Source organism: Lontra canadensis, unplaced genomic scaffold (assembly GCF_010015895.1).
Source record: "Lontra canadensis isolate GAN:19392208 unplaced genomic scaffold, GSC_riverotter_1.0 scaffold131, whole genome shotgun sequence".
NCBI classification, from domain to species: Eukaryota; Metazoa; Chordata; class Mammalia; order Carnivora; family Mustelidae; genus Lontra; species Lontra canadensis.
The window spans coordinates 3,186,181-3,204,628 of record NW_022631125.1 but is presented as its reverse complement, the minus strand read 5'-3'; the positions used below and the strand labels follow the sequence as shown (position 1 = coordinate 3,204,628).

At 38.0% G+C, this 18,448-nt stretch overlaps 1 protein-coding gene across 1 annotated transcript in view; it reads right to left on the bottom strand.

Moving 5' to 3' along the window:
• Nucleotides 1–869: 869 nt before the first annotated feature.
• Nucleotides 870–18,448, bottom strand: part of TOMM20 (translocase of outer mitochondrial membrane 20) — a 37,380-nt gene continuing 19,801 nt past the window's right edge. Inside the window, 3 exon segments of the mRNA XM_032842515.1 lie at nt 870–914; nt 916–1,178; nt 1,181–1,289. Of these exon segments, the coding sequence (XP_032698406.1) occupies nt 870–914; nt 916–1,178; nt 1,181–1,289 (417 nt within the window).

Sequence of the window (18,448 nt, the reverse complement as noted above, 5' to 3'; positions counted from 1 at the left end):
TTTTTTTCTCCATTATGGATAATGTCTTCCTGCTTGCTAATTTTTTATTAAATGCCAAACATTTTGGCTCTCAGCTTGTGGGTGCTGAATATATTGTGTTCCTTTTTTAAAATCTCTCAATGATTTTAATCCCTAGTTTTGATAAACAAAGTAAATTTCTACCTACTTCTTTTACATAGAGCAAAATGTAGTAGTTTTAAAAAAGTGTACATTCTTTAGCTTTCTCCTATACTTTTTTTTTGCCTGTCTTTCAAAACTGAACACTGAATATTTTTAACACAGTAATGTGATGTTATATATACATTTTATTTTTTTAAAATATTGTATTTATTTATTTTACAGACAGAGATCACAAGTAGACAGAGAGGCAGGCAGAGAGAGGTGGGGGGAAGCAGGCTCCCTACTGAGCAGAGAGCCCAGGACGACCCAGGACGCTGGGATCATGACCCGAGCCAAAGGCAGAGGCTTTAACCCACTGACCCACCCAGGCGCCCCTATATATACATTATAATTGCACATATTAGTAATAAAATAACTCCATGTTTTGGTAATTCATAGCATATTTATAAAATGAAAAGCTTTCTATCAAAATATACTTTTCACTGGGAAAAAGAACTAAAACAGACAAATCAATCTATACAAAGTAAAAATAAACTTAAAGTAAATTTTTAAGTAATTTTAAGTAAATTTTAAAGTAATTTTTACAAAGTAAAAATTAACTTAAATTTAAAAAATTAACTTTGGTAGGTTTCAGTGCAGGACAGTTCTTAACAAAACTATTTGCCCTTATTCCCCCAGAGCGGCTCATCTCTTGAGTTAAGATTTTAAAAAATATTTTTCATTGAGATTATTATGTTGACATTTGTTTCTCATTCCACATGCTCTTCAGCCAAGCTCTGAGCACTTACAATTTCCCTGACTAATTGTTGGAAGCTTGGTCAGAAGCATCTGGAACGTTGGCGGCAGAAGAATTTGCTGTAACCCTTGCAATAAGTGCTGTGGCCATCCACACACAGCAGTTGCATTTGTCAGATGGTCTACACCCTTCTCGTATTTACCTCAAGCTGGCAACTTTTCTTCAAGGAAGAACTTCTGAATAGCTTCACCATCTTTAAGGTCCAGTAACTTGAGAAGTCCAGTTCTCTCCTTGGCAAACTTTTGTTTCTTGGTTCTTGAGGCCTGTTCTCGAAGCTGGGGTCACTCCGTCTCTTGTGGTGGAAGTAAATATGGTACCCGATGAAAAGACTCCTGCAGACACCTGCTGTTATGGTTCTGCCCCACCATCCTCTCTTGACCAAGAAGCAGGAATGAGCTCAGCAACGTTGGGATCCAGGTGACAAAGCAGTAGCCTGTGAACCCTCAGAGCGGATCCCCCTGCTCCCACCCGATGCTTGCCATGAGCGATGCAGAAAGGCCTATGTTTGTGATCTTATAAACACTCTTGAGCTTTGTTCTGAGGCTGATTAATTTACCGGGAAACATTTTTATCCTTTCAAATTATTCCTTTAAGCTTTGTTAGGACAAAAGCAACGTTTGGTCTAGGGCTAGTTTTTTAAATCAATGCACTGAACACAGTAGAGTTTTTTTTTAAGATTTTATTTATTTTTTTGACAGAAAGATTACAAGTAGGCAGAAAGGCAGAGCAGAGAGAGAGAGGGAAGCAGTCTCCCTGTGGAACAGAGAGCCTGATACGAGGCTCGATCCCAGGACTCTGAGATCATGACCTGAGCAGAAGGCAGGGGCTTGACCCACTGAGCCACCCAGGTGCCCCTAGGGCTAGTTTTTTCACAATACGGAGGCAAAAACCTTCTGAGTACTCTACCCAATTCTCCATCATTAATGAAGTTTTCTACTCTGACTGGTGGGAACAGGAATGTGGTAGGTGGAATTCTAAGATGACTCCTCGTGACCCACACCTTTATATAATCCCCTCCTCAATGAGTATAGGCCCTCCCCGAATGAAGTCTTTTTTTTAAATACTGCACAATTGATGTCAAGAAAGGTTGATTCCCCTAGGTGAGCCTCACCTAATCAGGTGAGCCCTGAAAGAGGACTAGGTTCTTCCCGACAAAAGAAATTTGATGTGCAAGAGGGAGGGACTCAACATGAAGGAAATTATCCCTTGCTGGTTTTGAAAGTAGACTGGGTCACATGGTAAAGACCTGAAATTAATCTCTAGGATCAGAGCAGCCCCTTCTGACAGCCAATGAAAAAATGGTGTCTCAGTCCTAACAATGGCAAGGATCTAAATTCTTACAACGACAAGTAAGTTTGGAAGTGGATTCAGCCTCAGAGCCTCCAGAAAGACCCAGCCCATCCAGTGTCCTGGCATCAGTCTGTGAGTCCCTGAGCAGAGGACCCAGGTAGCCTACATTCAGACTTCAGACTTACAGAACTGTGAACTTATAAATGGGTTTTATTTTAATCCACTAAGTATGTGGTAATTTGTTCCACAGCAGTTGAAAATTAATATAAGGTATCATTCTTGGCCTTGTATGACCTCTGAGAATGGATTTTATGTTACCTCTTTTGGTTGGCCTCAAATATTTCTTTTCTGTGCATACCCTGATCAATCCTTGGTGGAAGACTGAAGTGGGACCTTCTACACATCTTTGGAGTTCTGTTTTGTGTTTTCTCCTTACTCATACTCTGCCTTGAGAACTCTAGTCTCCTTGACCTTTCTGAACTCCAAGTTCTGTCTGCTTAATTCAGGCAGGCTGCTAGGGTCTACTTGAGATCCTTCTTTTTGCACTTTTGAAATTCTCTCCAGGCTGTAAACTGGGAAGCAATAGAATTTGTCTCATTTGTTGCTGTTGTTTAATTTTAACTAGGCTCTGCAGCTAACATGGGACTTGAATTCATGACCCTGAGATCAAGAGTTTCATGCCCTACTGACTGAGCCAGCCAGGTGCTTGTCTCATTTGTTTTCTATCTCTCAGAGATCACTGCCCTTTGTTAGTTGATGTCTTGTGTTTCCAAAACCATAGCATCATATATTTCATCTATTTTATTTCGTTGTTTTGAGACAAAAGAAGATGTCACTTTTTTTTAGCAGTGTTACATAGTTATATTAGTTAGTAATGTTCTAACTTGTATTTTAAAAGTAAGCATTCTGCTAAACATTTTCCTCTTTGGTTCCATATACAACATACTTCTTACTATTTTTCAGTGTTTGACATGATGCCTTACATGTAAGCACTCAATAAATGCTTGACTTGGTTTTTAAATTTGACTTTCAAAAACTCACCATTCATTTGCAGTAACCTTTCAGAGATCTCATGGATGCCATTACTGATTTCACATTAGTTGTCACGAGTATCATTGCATAACCACACTGAAGCTGGTTATTACAATATATTGATATATGCATGTAAATGTAAATATATACTCTACTGCCTTAGTCTGGCTTCCCTAAGAGCAGCTTCTAAGATTAAGGCTTGTGGGCAGGTAATTTATTTAGAAATATGGTTTCAGAAAGCCGATGTGCTTAAAAAGGAAGTAGAACAGAGAAGGAGGAAAAGAACCAATCCACATACAAATAGAGTTGGCCACCATTGTAGAACACTGGTGTTTAATCCATCCAACTGGGATCTTTTGTAAAGTGTGAAAAAATGAGTCTCAGAACTGTCTGTTTAGGGATCAAAGGCAGAATCCTTTATCTATTGTCTCCTGTTCTCCAGTGATCAAGAGTGACCCTATGAGTATTAAACTCCCTCACATTTTCTAGTTGTCCATGTGTGAATGCAGAAGGAATTCCTACTGTGAGAGGAAGAAAAGCCTCAGGGAGGGAAATAGAACATGTATGACACTAGCCAAGGAGAAACAGTGTTCAACTGCGTCGATGTAAAACCAGTCCAATTCTGAAAGCAACTGGTCATTGCAGTGGTGGCTGAAGTAAGAGGAGAGGCCAGGAGGATTTTGGAATCATAGGGAGGGCTTGTCCAATACACAGAAAATTCTGGAAGTTATTTAGTGATATAATTTATTACTAGTTTCTAACAGTCTGAGATTGACATCCACGCAATTTTGAGTAGTTTCAAGCTATAAGAACACTAAGAACCCCAGGAAGTGATAAGAAGGAGCCATTGAAGATAATGCACTCAAATCGGCAATGATATCCTTGGAATAGTATTTTTTCCAGCACTATTGAATATATAATTGACATATAACATTGTAGAAGTTTAAATTATTAATTTGATACATTTATATATTGCAAAATGATTACCACTGTAGCATTAGCTAACACCTCCATCACATCTAATAACTACTGTTTCCTTTTTCTAGTTAGAACATTTAAGATCTACTCTCCTGGAACATTTCAAGTATATGATATGTTATGGTTAACTATAATCACCATGCTGTACTTTAGATCCTTAGAACTTATTTATCTTATAACTGTACATCTGTATGCTTTGACCAGCATCTCCCCTTTTCTCCCATCCCCTAGCTACTGGTAACCACTTCTATGAGTTCGTCTTTTAAAAAATGAGATCATATGGTATTTATCTTTCTCTGTTTGACTTATTTCACTTAGCATCATGCCCTCAAGTTTTATCCATATTATCACAAATAGCAGGATTTCCTTCTTTTTCCTGGCAAATGATATCCCATATATATCATATGCATATCATATGATATATATGTATATATATATCCATGCATCCCATTGATAGACACTGAGGTTATTTCTATATCTTGGTTGTTGTGAATAATGCTGTAATAAACATAAGAGTGCAGATATCTCTTTGATATCCTGTTTTCATTTTAGAGTAATAATTTTTAAAATCATTACTGTTAGAGTTCTGTTTCTGGCCAGATTTACCTTCCTGCCTAAAACAACAGAAAAACAGGCAAAATATATGAAACAGAGCTTTTCAAGACACTGGATTTTAGGCAACGAAAGAGAGTGATACATGAGAGACAGGAAACAAATGTGGAGAACCCCATTATTGCCCCAGATTGTTGCCTTAAGAGAGTTTTGAGGCTATGGCACAGAAAGAAGTAAACCAAGTAGAATATGGTGGACTTCCTGGCTAGAGGAGATGAGGCTGTGTCCAGGAATACCAGTGGGGCTAGAGTTCACAGGACAGATTATATGAGAGAAGAGAACTCTACAGATTTTGAACTTCAAAGATCTTCAAAATGCCCCTTGAGTTTCAGCTGAGAACTGATCAGTGCATATGTCCAAGGAAACTACCTAAGTCTGGGGAAAGAACCATTTGAAAGGATTAGAAGAAACAGTACCTAGTGTTCACATAGAGCTGATAATAGTACCTGTGTTCAACAACCTGACTGCAAGGTCTCACAGTTCATAGAATGTTGTATTCAGAAGGTTCTTGCCTCAGTAATGAGGGATAATTAACTCTAGATAAAACACGCTTCTTATTTCATATACTAAATTTTATAATTTATTATAAAAGACCTAAAGAATCAAACTGTTTCCAAGTAATGTAGCTATATCCCAGGAAAAAAAAAAAGCTTACAAATATTTATAAGAATACATTCAGCACCCATAAAGGTAAAATTCACAAAGTCTTGTAGCCAATAAAAAATTAGCAGGCATGCAAAGAAAAGAGAGTTGACTCACAATGAAAGAACAAAGCAATTAATAGAAACTGATTCAGACTGACACAAATCTTGTAATTAGCCAAAAAGGACAATCAAACAGCTATTATAAATATTTTTCATATGATCAAAAAGTTAAGGATAGACATGGAGGATGAAACTGAAACTTCTATTGATAGAAACTACAATGTGTGAGGTGAGATAAAAAATATAATGAAAGGGATTAATGACAAATTAGGCTTTGCAGAAGAAAAGATTAGCGAACTTAAAGAGATAGAAATAGGATTTATCTGAAATACAGAAAATAAAAAGATTGGGAAGAAATTAATGGGACATTGGTGAGCTATGGGACAACTTGAAGCACTCTAATGTGTGATTATAGTAGTAGAGCAGAAGAAAGGTAGGGAAATAATGGCCTAAGGATTCCAAGTTTTATGGAAACAAATGGATATAAGAATCTTAAAAAAAAAATCCCTATCCACAATAAATAATGTAGAAAACTATACCAAGGAACACTATAAATGTCTCATAACTAGATATAGAGTGAAAATCCTAAAAGAAGCCCCAGAAAAATGTCACATTTTGCACAGAGGAACAACAAGGATTTCAGCAGATTCTTCATCAGAAACAATGCAAGCAAGAACATAATGGACCGATATCTTTAAAGTACTGAAATGGTGATACTGACCCTGTAGAATTCTATACCCAATGAAAATATCTTCTAAAAATGAACACAGAAAAAGTACTCAAAAAATACTTATGCACAAATGTTTATAGCGGCATTATTCACAACAGGCAAGAAGTGAAAATAACCCAATTATCTGTTAACGGATGAATGGATAAAGAAACTGTAGTATAAACATGTCGGAGAATATTATTTGGCCATAAAAAGGAATGAAGTAAAAATTAAAAAAAAAAAAGGAATGAAGTACTGGTAGCTGCTACAATGTGGATGAAACTCAAACACATATTGCTAAGTGAAAGAAGGCAAAGACAACAGGTCACATGTTATATGATGTTATTTATATGAAATATCTAGAATAGTTTAATCTATATTGACAGAAAGCTGAGTAGACTGGAAGGAGGGAGGTATGGGGAGTAGTTGCTTAATGGATACAGGGTTTTCTTCTGGGGTGATGAAAAATTCTGGAACTAGGTAGAAGTGATAACTGTGCAACAATGTGAATGTGCTAAATGCCACTGAATTTTGCACTTTCAAATTATTAATATTATGGTATGTGAATTTCACCTCAATAAAATATATATCACTTGACCATGGGTGGGAAAACTCAATATAGGAAAGGTGTGAATTCTCACAAATTGATATACAGATTTGATGCAATTTCTATCAAAATTTCAGCAAGAATTTTTGTAGATATAGACAAGATTATCCTAAAGTTTATATGGAAATAGGAAGGAACTAGAATAGCTATAGAAATTTTGAAAAAAAAAACAAAGTAGGAAGAGTCAATCTGATTTAAATATTTAGTACATAGCTACTGTTGGAATGTTTGGCACTGGTGGAAGAATAGACCCACAGATCAATGAAAGAGAATAGAGAACCCCAAAACATACCCATACAATTGTAACCAACTGATCTTTGGACAAAGGCGCTGAAGCAATTTAGTGGAGGAAGGAGAGCCTCTCACAGAATGGTGCTGAAGTAATTGAACATCCATATGCCAAAAAAAGAAAAGAAACAACAAACAACCCAAAAAATAAAAATCAAAAAAGCTTTGACTTCCAACTGCACATTTTATATAAATATCACCTCAAAATGGGCCATGGTCTTGAATGTAAAATGTAAAGCCATAAAACTTTTGGAAAAAAACAAAAACAGGAGAAGATATTCAGGTTAAGGGAATAAAGGGTAAGTGAAGAGTTCTTTAGCTTGACACCAAAAGTGTGATTCATTAAAAAAAAAAAAAAGATAAATTGGACTTCATCGAATTTGAACATTTGTGCTGCAAAAGACTAAGAGGATGTTAAGAGGTTGGAAAGACAAACTACAGACCAAGAGAAAATCTTTGCAAACCATTTAGCCAACAAAGTACTAGTATCTAGAGGGTCCCGGTGGGTTCAGTCAGTTAAGCACCTGACTCTTGGTTTTGGCCCAGGTCATGATCTCAGGGTTGTGAGATTGAGTCCCTTATTGGTTGGAGCCTGCTTGGGATTCTCTCTCTTTTGCTCTCTCTAAAATAAATAAATGTTAGGGGCGCCTGGGTGGCTCAGTGGTTAAAGCCTCTGCCTTCGGCTCAGGTCATGATCCCAGGGTCCTGGGATGGAGCCCCGCATTGGGCTCTCTGCTCAGCAGGGAGCCTGCCTCCTCCTCCTCCTCTCTCTCTCTCTCTCTCTCTCTCTACCTACTTGTGATCTGTCTGTCAAATAGATAAATAAAAATCTTAAAAATAAATAAATAAAATAAATAAATGTTAAAAAAAAAGTGCTAGTATCTAGAATATATAAAGCAGTCACAACAGTAGACCAACAATCCACAACAAAATGAAAAAGACACAGGGACAGAGATTTCAGCAATGAGGATATAGAGATGAAACATCTGCACCTCCAAAGACATTTGACATCATTTAGCCACTGGGGAAAATGCAAACAAAGTTGCAGTGCACTGTCACCACACATCTATCAGAGTGTCTAAAAAGAAATAGTGACAGCAGCAAATCCAGGCTGGATGTGGAGAAGCTGGATCATTCATACATTGCTAGATGAATGTAAAATGGTATGGCCCCTCTGTAAGACAGTTTGGCTGTTACTTAAAAACGAAATATGTAACTACAACATGACCCAGAAATCTCACTCCTGGGCATTTATTCCAAAGAAACAAAAACATACGTTCACACGAAAACCATTATGCAATCTCCCTCCCTCTCTCTCACAATAATAAATAAATCTTAAGAAGGAGGGGATGGTACCTGGGTGGCTCAGTCAGTTGAGTGTCGGACTCTTGGTTTTGGCTCAGGTCATGATCTCAGGGCTGTGGCATTGAGCCCCACGTTGAGCTTCGCGCTTGATGGGGAGTCTGCTGGAGATTCTTTCCCACTCCCTCTGTTCCTCTCTGCACTCTCTCTCTGTGTCTCTCAAATAAATACATAAATCTTTTTTTTTAATGCTATATGTGGATATTTATAGCAGCTTCCTTCATAATAGTCCCAAACTGGAAAGAACTTATGGTCCTTCAGTGAGCTAATGGTTAAACAAGCCTCAATACCTCAGTACTGTGGAATACTGCCCAGCAATAAAAATAAGCGAACAATTGATACATTGCAACAACTTGGATGAGTCTATAGAGAATTATACTGTGTGAAAGAAGCCAATCCCAGAAGGTTACAGACTGTATTATTCCATTTATATAACGTTCTTGAAATGAAAAATATTATAGAAATGCAGAACAGATCAGAGGTTGCCAGGGTGTAAAGGGGGTAGTGGGGAGGGTGAGAGGCGGACAAATGGGCATGGCTACGACAGGGCACCTTGAGGAATCCTTGTGGTGGTGAAAAATGTTGTGTATCTTTATTTTATCAATGTCAGTATCCTGGGGGTGACACAGGAGCATAGTTTTTCAGGACGTTACTATCAGTGGAACTGAATAAAGGATACATGGGATTTCTCTGTATTGTTTCTTACAAATGTATTTAAAACTTTTTTAAATAAAAATGAAGGGTTTAATTTGAAAACTAGGTTTTTAAAAAAGATTTATTTGTTAGAGAGAGAGAGACAGACTGTGGGGGGAGGGACGGAGGGAGAGAGAAAATCTCAAGCTCCTTCCACAGTGCCCTCACATACCCGGGTGGTGTAAAGTCCTTTTAAGGGTGGTTTCCCCTTGTCCCTGTCTGCCTTTCTTCTAGTTATCCTCCATCATCACCACTTTTGTTCAACATCGTACTGCAAGGTATACAGATGACAAGTAAGCACATGAATAGTTTAGGGAAATGCAAATTAAAACCATAACAAGGGGTGCCTGGGTGGCTTAGTCAGTTAAGCGTGTGCCTTCAGCTCAGGTCATGATCCCAGGGTCCTGGGATGGAGCCCCACGTTGGGCTCCTCACTCAGCAGAGAGTTTGTGTCTCCCTCTCCATCTGTGCTCTCTCTCCCGAATAAATTTTTTAAAAATCTTTAAAAAATATAAAAGTATAATAAGATAACTATACATACCTAATAGAACATCAAAAATTACATCATAACAAGTATTAGCAAGGATGTGGAGTGACCAAACACTGCTTGTGTGAATGTAAACTGGCGCTATCACTTTGGAAAATAGTTTGGTAGTTTCTTAAAAAGTTAAACATGTGGGGCACCTGGGTGGCTTGGTTGGTTAAGCGTCTGTCTTCAGCTCAGATTGTGATCCTGGAGTCCCAGGATCCAGTCCAGTATTGGGCTCCCTGCTCAGCGCAGAGTCTGTTTCTCCCTCTGACTCTATCCTCTCTTGTGTTTTATCTCTCATTCTCTCTCTCTCAAAAAAAAAAAAAAAAAAAAAGTTAGACATGCATCCTCACGGCCATGCTATTCCTGGGTATTTATCCAAGAGAAATGAAGGCTTGTGTCCACACAGGGGTTTGCACACAAATGTCATAGAAGCTTTATTTATAGCAGCCCCAAACTGGAAACAACCTGAATTTCAACCTACTAAATGAATATGTAAACTGTAGTATCACCAAAAACAAATGCACTATTTTTTAAGCTTTATTGAGGTATGATTAAGAAATAAATTGTAAGATATTTAAAGATTATTTATTTTAGAGAGGAAAGCATGTACACACTGTAAAAAAAAAAACCCAATATGAAACTTACAGAATTTGAACATACTTGGTTTTAGAGGTCTTCAGTGTTTTCTAGTACCAACAAACCAGTTCCCTGAATCTCTGGACACAACCTGTGTGTTCAACAATTCAATTCAATTCTGATACTAACTACCCAGAGTTAGCATAAACCACACAAGTTAAAGGCTCTGTCCCACAAGACTGCCCCCACTTCCGATGCCGGTCACAAGTCCTGGGCCTCCTATACTTCTGACCCAACCAGCTGTAAATCGGCGCTTCCTATGATCCTCTTCTCAGGTTTAAGAATTTGCTACAAGGACTCACTGAACTCAGGAACACTGAGGTCTTGAAGGGTCCCAACGCTCCACGGAGTAAGGATGCACTACCCTATTGGTACATGAATGTATTCAATTAGGAAGCTCTCTGAATGCTGTCATTTAGGGTTTTTTCTGGAGGTTTCATCACACAGGCATGATCAAGTTTTAACTCAATCTCTGGCTCCCTCCCTCTACCTTTGGGAGTTTACAGGAGATGTAGCTGAAAGTTCTAGGTTTCTAATCAAGGCTTCATCTTTCTGGTGACCAGCCCCCTTCCTGAAACTATCTAGGAAACTACAAAGAACTGCTTCATTAGAATAAAAGATTCTCCTATCACTTGGGAAGTTACAGTGAATTTAGGGGTTCTGTGTCAGGGATTGGGGCAAAGACCAAGTATCTTTTTATGATACCACAAGAGGTAAATTCATAGCCTTAGATTTATAAAGAAGTCAGTGTAAATTAACGTAATAAGTATTCATATAAACAAATTAAAGACCAAAAGTGATCAAAACCTAGAGGAAGAAAACCATGAATTTAAAATCAGAAATCACAAAGAGCCGTCAATAAAATTTTGTAGTAAAATCCATAAGTCAGTCCTAAAAAAAATTACAATATGTAAAAATTACATATATTATAATTGTAATATTAAAATAACATAAAGGAAGAATCATACTTGCAATAAAGGATATAGGCAGGAGGTTTATAAAATTATAGGAGAATATTATGTACATATATATAGTAAGAAATTGGAAAAATCTTTTTTAAAAAGAAATTGGTAGTCCCATATTTAAGGAAGAAAACAGAAGTTGTGTTAATATTAAATAACATAGGCAAGTGAAGACAGAAGTTTCATCGAGTTCTTTCAAATTTTTAAAAAAGATAATTTTTACTGTTTTAAAAATCTCATAACTGGAGATTTAAAAAAGAGGGGAAAAAATGAAGCAAAACTTAGTCCCTTATGTATTCTGTATCAGGAAAACATTGTTCTTAAGCCCCTGATATACATTAGGTCATTTAATCCTCTAGTACACTTTTCAGATAGTTACAGTTTTTATCATATTATGTAATTGGGGGGAAAAAAAGGCACAGAGAGGTTAACCGGATTCAGACCTAGGCAATCTGGTTCTAGAATGTGTGCCCTTTAACCACCACACAAAAATGGCATCCTGCTTTTGTTTTGTTTGGAAAAACTGCATAACATTCATTCCATAATTGGTAAAAAAAAAAAATTGCATGAAAGGGAACTTGATATTCAGTATCACGTAGAAATATACAGGAAAATGTCTTAAGTAAATAATCACTAACCCAAATCTCACAGTATAGTAAATGAGTAACCTGTTCTAATAAAGTAGGCTATGTTGTAGGAATAAAAATCAGTGGATTTTTTTGAAGTCAGTTAACATATTGTTATCTTTAGATTGCTTAGTCGGCTTGGGGTGCCATAAAGAAATACCACAGACTGCGTGGCGGAAGCAGTGGGAATATGTCTTCTCACAGTTCTGGAGGCTGGAAGTCCCAGATCAAGGTCAAGCAGGGTCAGTTTCTGCTGAAGGCTGGCTTTCAGGCTTCAGAATGCCATCTTCTGGGGCACCTGGGTGGCTCAGTCGGTTAAGCGTCTGCCTTGAGCTCAGGTCATGATCTCCAGGTCCTGGGATTGAGCCCCACGTCAGGCTCCCAGCTCAGTGGGGAGTCTGCTTCTCCCTCTTCCTCTCCTCCTGCTTATGCTGTCTCTCTTTCTCTCAAATGAATAAATAAAACCTTAAAAAATTAAAAAAAATAAATTAAAAAAAAAAGAAGGCCGTCTCCTCACTGTGTCCACACATGGTAGGGAGAGAGATACAAAGAGTGTGCTCTCTGGTGTCTCTTCTTACAAGGACACTAATCCTAGCAGATTGGGTCCCACCCTCACGACCTCACTTAACCTTAACTACCTCCTAATTGCCCCATCTCTGAAGACAGTCAACGTTCAGAGTTAGGGCTTCAGCATAAGGATTTTGGACACAGTCCACTCTTCAGCATTAGGTATGTGATCTGCACATTGAATGCTATCAATACCCTAGATAAACTCCACTCATTTTTTATGAAAGTATTTCAAAAGTTAGCAATGTATATGAACACTTAGTAGAATAGAGAACTCCATTTCAAATTAATAGTCAACCACTTTCTTAACGGTGAGAAAGGAAAAGTATTCATGTTAAATCTTAAATGAAGCAGGGGTGACCAGTGTCACTATTTTTATTTGATATTATTTACAGGACTATATAGCAAAGATCATAAAATACGGAACAGAAATGACAAGTAGTACTACCATATAGGATAAGGTAATTCTTTTATTTTTCTTTTAAAAAGACAATTTTATTCTGGAATTTTTATATGAAATATTAATTGGCTTCTAATTTATATAGATGTGTTTGCCATTGAGCAAAATCTTTTGAATTTTGATTTCTTGCTCTAGGCTTTCAAATAAAGGTGGTTACTTACAGAATAATAATGGCATTTAAAAAGTCTTTATAAAATACAATGGTAAGTGGAAACATATTTATAATCTGTGGAACTTGGACGAGTCAGAGTGCCACATTTCCTTTTTGCCGGAAATAAATAATTTTCCAAGTAATTTGGTCTTGTTTTCTTTTTTCCGTCATGGAAGAGCCATGGGTTTTTGTTGTTGTTGTTTGTTTGTTTGTTTGTTTTAATTATTAAAAAAAATACAGCATAAAAATGTACTATCTTAATTATTTTTAACTCTTCAGTACAACACTGTTGACATATTGTTGTTGAACAGGTCTCTAGAACTTTCTCATCTTGCAAAATTGGAGCTCTATAACTACTGAGCCACATCTCCCCCTTTGCTTTTCCCCTCAGCCCCTGGGAACCATATTCTACTTTCTGTTTCTATGAATTTGGCTACTTTAAATTCCTCAGATCAGTGGAATCATGTAATGTGTATTTTGGGGGCTGGCTTTTGCACTTAGTATAATGTCCTCAAGGTTCATCGATGTTGTATCATATGACAAGACTTTTTTTCTTTTTTAAGGCTGAATAACATTCCCTTATATTCAATACATTGAGTAGAAAAACAGCTCTTCAGAAAAGAAACCCGAATAGCCCACCTGAACATTAATTATAAGTGGATTAAAGTTCACTGTCAAAATCCAAACCATAAAAATTGAACATTTACTAAGTATACTCTGAATGGAGAACTTTCCAAAAATAAGAAAAATTGAAAGCAACAGGAAAAGATTAATAGATTTGATAATGAAATTAAAACATTGGAATGTCAAAAACATAAAATTAGACAGGAAATATTTTAAGCAGCTACAACACATAATGGCTTATCAGCTTTATCTTCAATATGATAAGGAATGTTCCAGAACTAATGGAAAATAAGTGAAGAACTCAATCATAAAACAGAGAAATTAAAATGGCTGACAAATTTAAAATTATATTTAACCTTAAATGTAATTAAAGAAATAAAATACTATAATAAGGTTCTATTTCTACGAAATCAATGTGATAAATTTTTAAAAAGGGGTAATTGCCCTATTGCTGAGGAAAATAGGGAATCTGATCTTTCCCTCATTTCTGTGGTACAACTTGTCTGAAAAGCAATTGGGGAATATCTATGTAGAGCCTTAAAGTATCCATACACCAGTAAGGCATTTTTAGGAAATAATCAGAGGTGCAGATCAAGATTTATTCACTAAGTAAATCTTTGTAACATTATGTAAAATAGGGAAGATGTGGGAATAGCAAGAATGGCCCACAGTTAGGGGTTGATTAAATCCTTTTCAGTATGTACACAGAAACAATACGATGCAGTTATTAAGCGTTATTTTTTTAAAAGATTTCATTTTTTTTTTTATTGGAGAGAGGGAGAGAGAGACGAGACACTGAGAGAGAGCAGGAGCAGGAAGGAGAGGGAGAAGCAGGCTACCCACTGAGCAGGGAGCCCAACGCGGGGCTCGATCCCAGGACCCTGAGATCGTGACCTGAACTGAAGGCAGATGCTTAACCGACTGAGCCACCCAGGCTCCCCAAGAAGCATTATGAAGCATTTGTTCATGATCTGAGGAAGTTAAGATATAAATGCTAAAGGGAAAAAATCAGAGTTCAAAATTTTATATCAAGAATTCATCAACTTTCACTTTTCCTTTACACTTTTATAAGTTCATATTTTCTTCAGAATATATGTCTTACCTATATTTGGAACATGGACAGCATTGTTAAAAAGAAAGAGATGTGGTCTCTCTGCTCCCCATTGGGGAAGGAAGGACTATACTTCAGCATGGCTGGATGGGTCCTGGAACCACCTCATCCAACTGGTCCCATTCAAGATTCTGCCCTGTGGTGCCTCTGCCCAGCGGTTCCCTTGTCTGCAGCAACACTAGCAGGGCTGGGGGAGGTGGGACATGTGCAGCTATTTTGTGACTACCCATTTACTGCATACGTGATTCTGATTGTTTGGAAGCTCCTGACCGTTGAGCTATAGCTGACATTTCTGGCATGTGTTACAGCTTCCCTTCACTGCCCTCGGGCCAGCCAAAGGTGCATGTACTGCCCTTGCCTCCAGATATCCAAAACCAATCACCTAGGGCCCAACCTCAACTGTTCTTCCTGTGCCACGGCGTTCAGACCCTTCAAGATCATGGGCACCCTGCCGGCGCTACTCAAAGTGTGGTCTGCGGACCAGCAGCGTGGACATCACCTGGGCGCTTATAGGAATCCAGCATCCTTGATGGAATTAGCATTTTAACAAGATCCTCAGGTGTTTGTGTGCACAGTAGAGTTTAAGAAGCCCTGGCCTCAAGGAGCACACATTCTCATTTGTCAGCAGTTCATTTAATAGGTGATCTGGAGACCAAGAAGATCCCAATATTCTTGTGGTATACAAAGCGATTGTTAGTGCTTCTGCTTTATCTATTCATCACAGAAAAAAAGAGTTATGAAGTTTGGTGCTTTATGCAAGCCACTGTTGTCAGACACTGTTAAATGGAAGACAAATGTGAAAAATTAAATCACCACAAAGATCTAAGAGTGTCAGTGCCCCGTGGGAGAGTTGTCCTAAGACGCAAGTAATAAATTGACAAAAGGATGATTGAGACAACGATGACTATTGAGACTGAGAAGAGGAAGAGATGGTCTGTGAACAGAGCGGTTGCAGAGGAGTGATCTTGGATCTGGGCCTATAATGATTAAATGCCCCATGGAAGAGGGCAGGCTGTGGTGAGCTCATCCCTGGACATGGTCATGGTGGATTTGCGGTCTGGATGGGGAGTCTCCAAACACTAAGGAGCATCAGCGTGACTGGGAAGGCTTATTAAGACACGAATTGCTGAGCTTCTGAAATTGTCTTGAGTTTCTCGTCCCATAGATCTGGAGCAAGGCCCAAGAATGTGCATTTCTAACTAGGTCTTAGGTGATACTAATTTTGCTAGTCTGTGGAACTACACTCATTTAGAAGAAATAGCATGGGTCTTGGAGCCAGTTTTGGTTCAACCGCTTCCTAATTTAGGTGGCAAGTCATTTTTTTCTTTTTTGAGGTTTCTTTTTTTTAAAGATTTTATTTATTTGTTTGAGAGAGACAGAGAGAGATCACGAGCAGGAGAAGGGGCAGAGGCAAAGGGAGAAGCCGACTCTCCACTGTTCCGGGAGCCCAATGCGGGGCTCGATCCCAGGACCCTGAGATCATGACCTGAGGTGAAGACAGAGGCTTAACCCACTGAGCCACCCAGGTGCCCCTATTTTGAGGGTTCTTTTTGAGAACTGGAGAATTCTAATATCCACCACACCGGTGTTTGTGACAAAGGTCTAGGAAAGCATGTTAGTATTAGTATACTGCCTGGTACAGAGCAAGTACTACTAGTTGAACTTAGTTTTCATTGTCTTCCCCAGAATAATCTCACATGACAAGGCTAGCCACCGACATCTTCACTGGGAGTGAAGGAATGATGTTCTTGGTGTGAAGGTCACTTGGGGGTGGGTATAGGATTTTTTTGGAGAACCTGGCGGTGAGCCTTCCATACCATTGCCATGAGCCTTCCATCCATTGACACAAATGGGTTCATATGTTCTGTGTGGCTGTGTTGGTCATCTTTAACTCTGATGACAATTAATATTGTTTGGCAGTGGGTCAAAACAAAGATACCTTGTGGCTTAGAGACCAATGCCATTTCAAGCATACGCCCTAAAGGAATGACATGAGAAATAGAAACTAGAGCTTACATTCCATCAGGGAAAGATAAAAATCTATCTTTATTTTAGAACTTAAAATTCGAAGGTGACTCCTTTAGGCTTTTTTTTTTTTTTTTTGAGAATTTCAAGCAAGCCTATATATTTGGAAGAATGTCTGATAGGCATCCTCTAATTTCAACACCATGAACAAAATGCTTTGGCAGCGAAACCTCTTCACCCCATCACAACATTTTTGGGAACTGCTAAGAATCCTTAAAACACAGGTGTTTTTATTTCATTGCATTTATTGACTTCAGTTTTAGTGTCCACATTAATGGGATCCATCGAGACAAAGAGGACCTTCCTATGAAAACAAAATGGATGGGTTGTCCTTGTACTACCATTAGTCCATGAATCATTATTGGAATTTGTTTATTAGATTACAGATGATAGCTAATTAATCACTGAGCCAACCTTTGAAGATTAAGACAGAAAACAAGTACATTTTGGTTGATGTGGAGGAAAGAGAGGAACGTTCTGTTGCAGAAGTCATGGCCCAGTTGAGTTTGGGACACTTAAGGGTCATCCTCTGGACAGTGGGCAAATGAGGGAAGGAAATGAAGCAGAGAATGACATAGGAAAGAGGACAAAGTTTTCCCACTCTACAGTCTCATTTGAGGTTTCTAAATAAGACTTTGGGCCTATTCCTGTTTCTTTACCCTCTCAATAGCTGAACTTTAACAGAGAAAACATGTCACCTCCCAGATTATGTGTCTTTACTGGCTCCACTGGTTGCCTTCTGGATCAAATTTAAACTGCCTATTTCAAGAGCAGCCAATATCCCTTCACTCTCGTGGTGCATTGTATAAATAGCCATCATGGGCAATTAGTGTCTCTGATTTTTTTCTTTCTAAATAATGTGGTTGAATGATGTTTCATATATTTCAGTTTTTCTCTCCCCAAATCATGTCAAGTAAATTATATTTTCTTATGCCTTGCAAAGTTCATGCATATATTGCTTCAACTGTGATTAAAAAGGATAAGAGGATTAAAAAAACAAGGATACGAACCAGCCACTCACTCACATTTTATGAACATAAACTCTCCGTCAGAAGATGTTCTTAGGAAAAAAAATTATTTTTTATAAAGAGAAGACTGTTTATTTTTTATGTAGTGAATATGAAGTTACTGTATACCATTAAATGGAAATTTTTTGTTGTTTATTATTCTTTCTTGTCCACCCACATACATCAGTGTTACACACATTTGTTGCTCTGAGTCACTTTAAGCTACCCATAAATCTGTATTCTCAGGACCCCAACAGTAGAAAAAGAAGTATGTCTGAAAAACAAGGACAAGAATACTTTGGACTTGGGTTCTCAAGGAATGAATAACTTCTGAGGCTCAATGCCTGAGACAAAGACTGAGAAGGAGGGGGTTCTAAACTTGGAGGGGCAGCACTTGACCCAAGTGCCAGGTAGAGTCTCCATGACCACACGAGTGATGCACAGGTCATTCTGCTCCAGTCTACACTCTTGAAGACTTCCTGTTTGGCTCTGGAGTACTATTCTGCCATGAGAAAGGAGGATATCCTGCCATTTGTGACAGTACAGGTGGACCTTG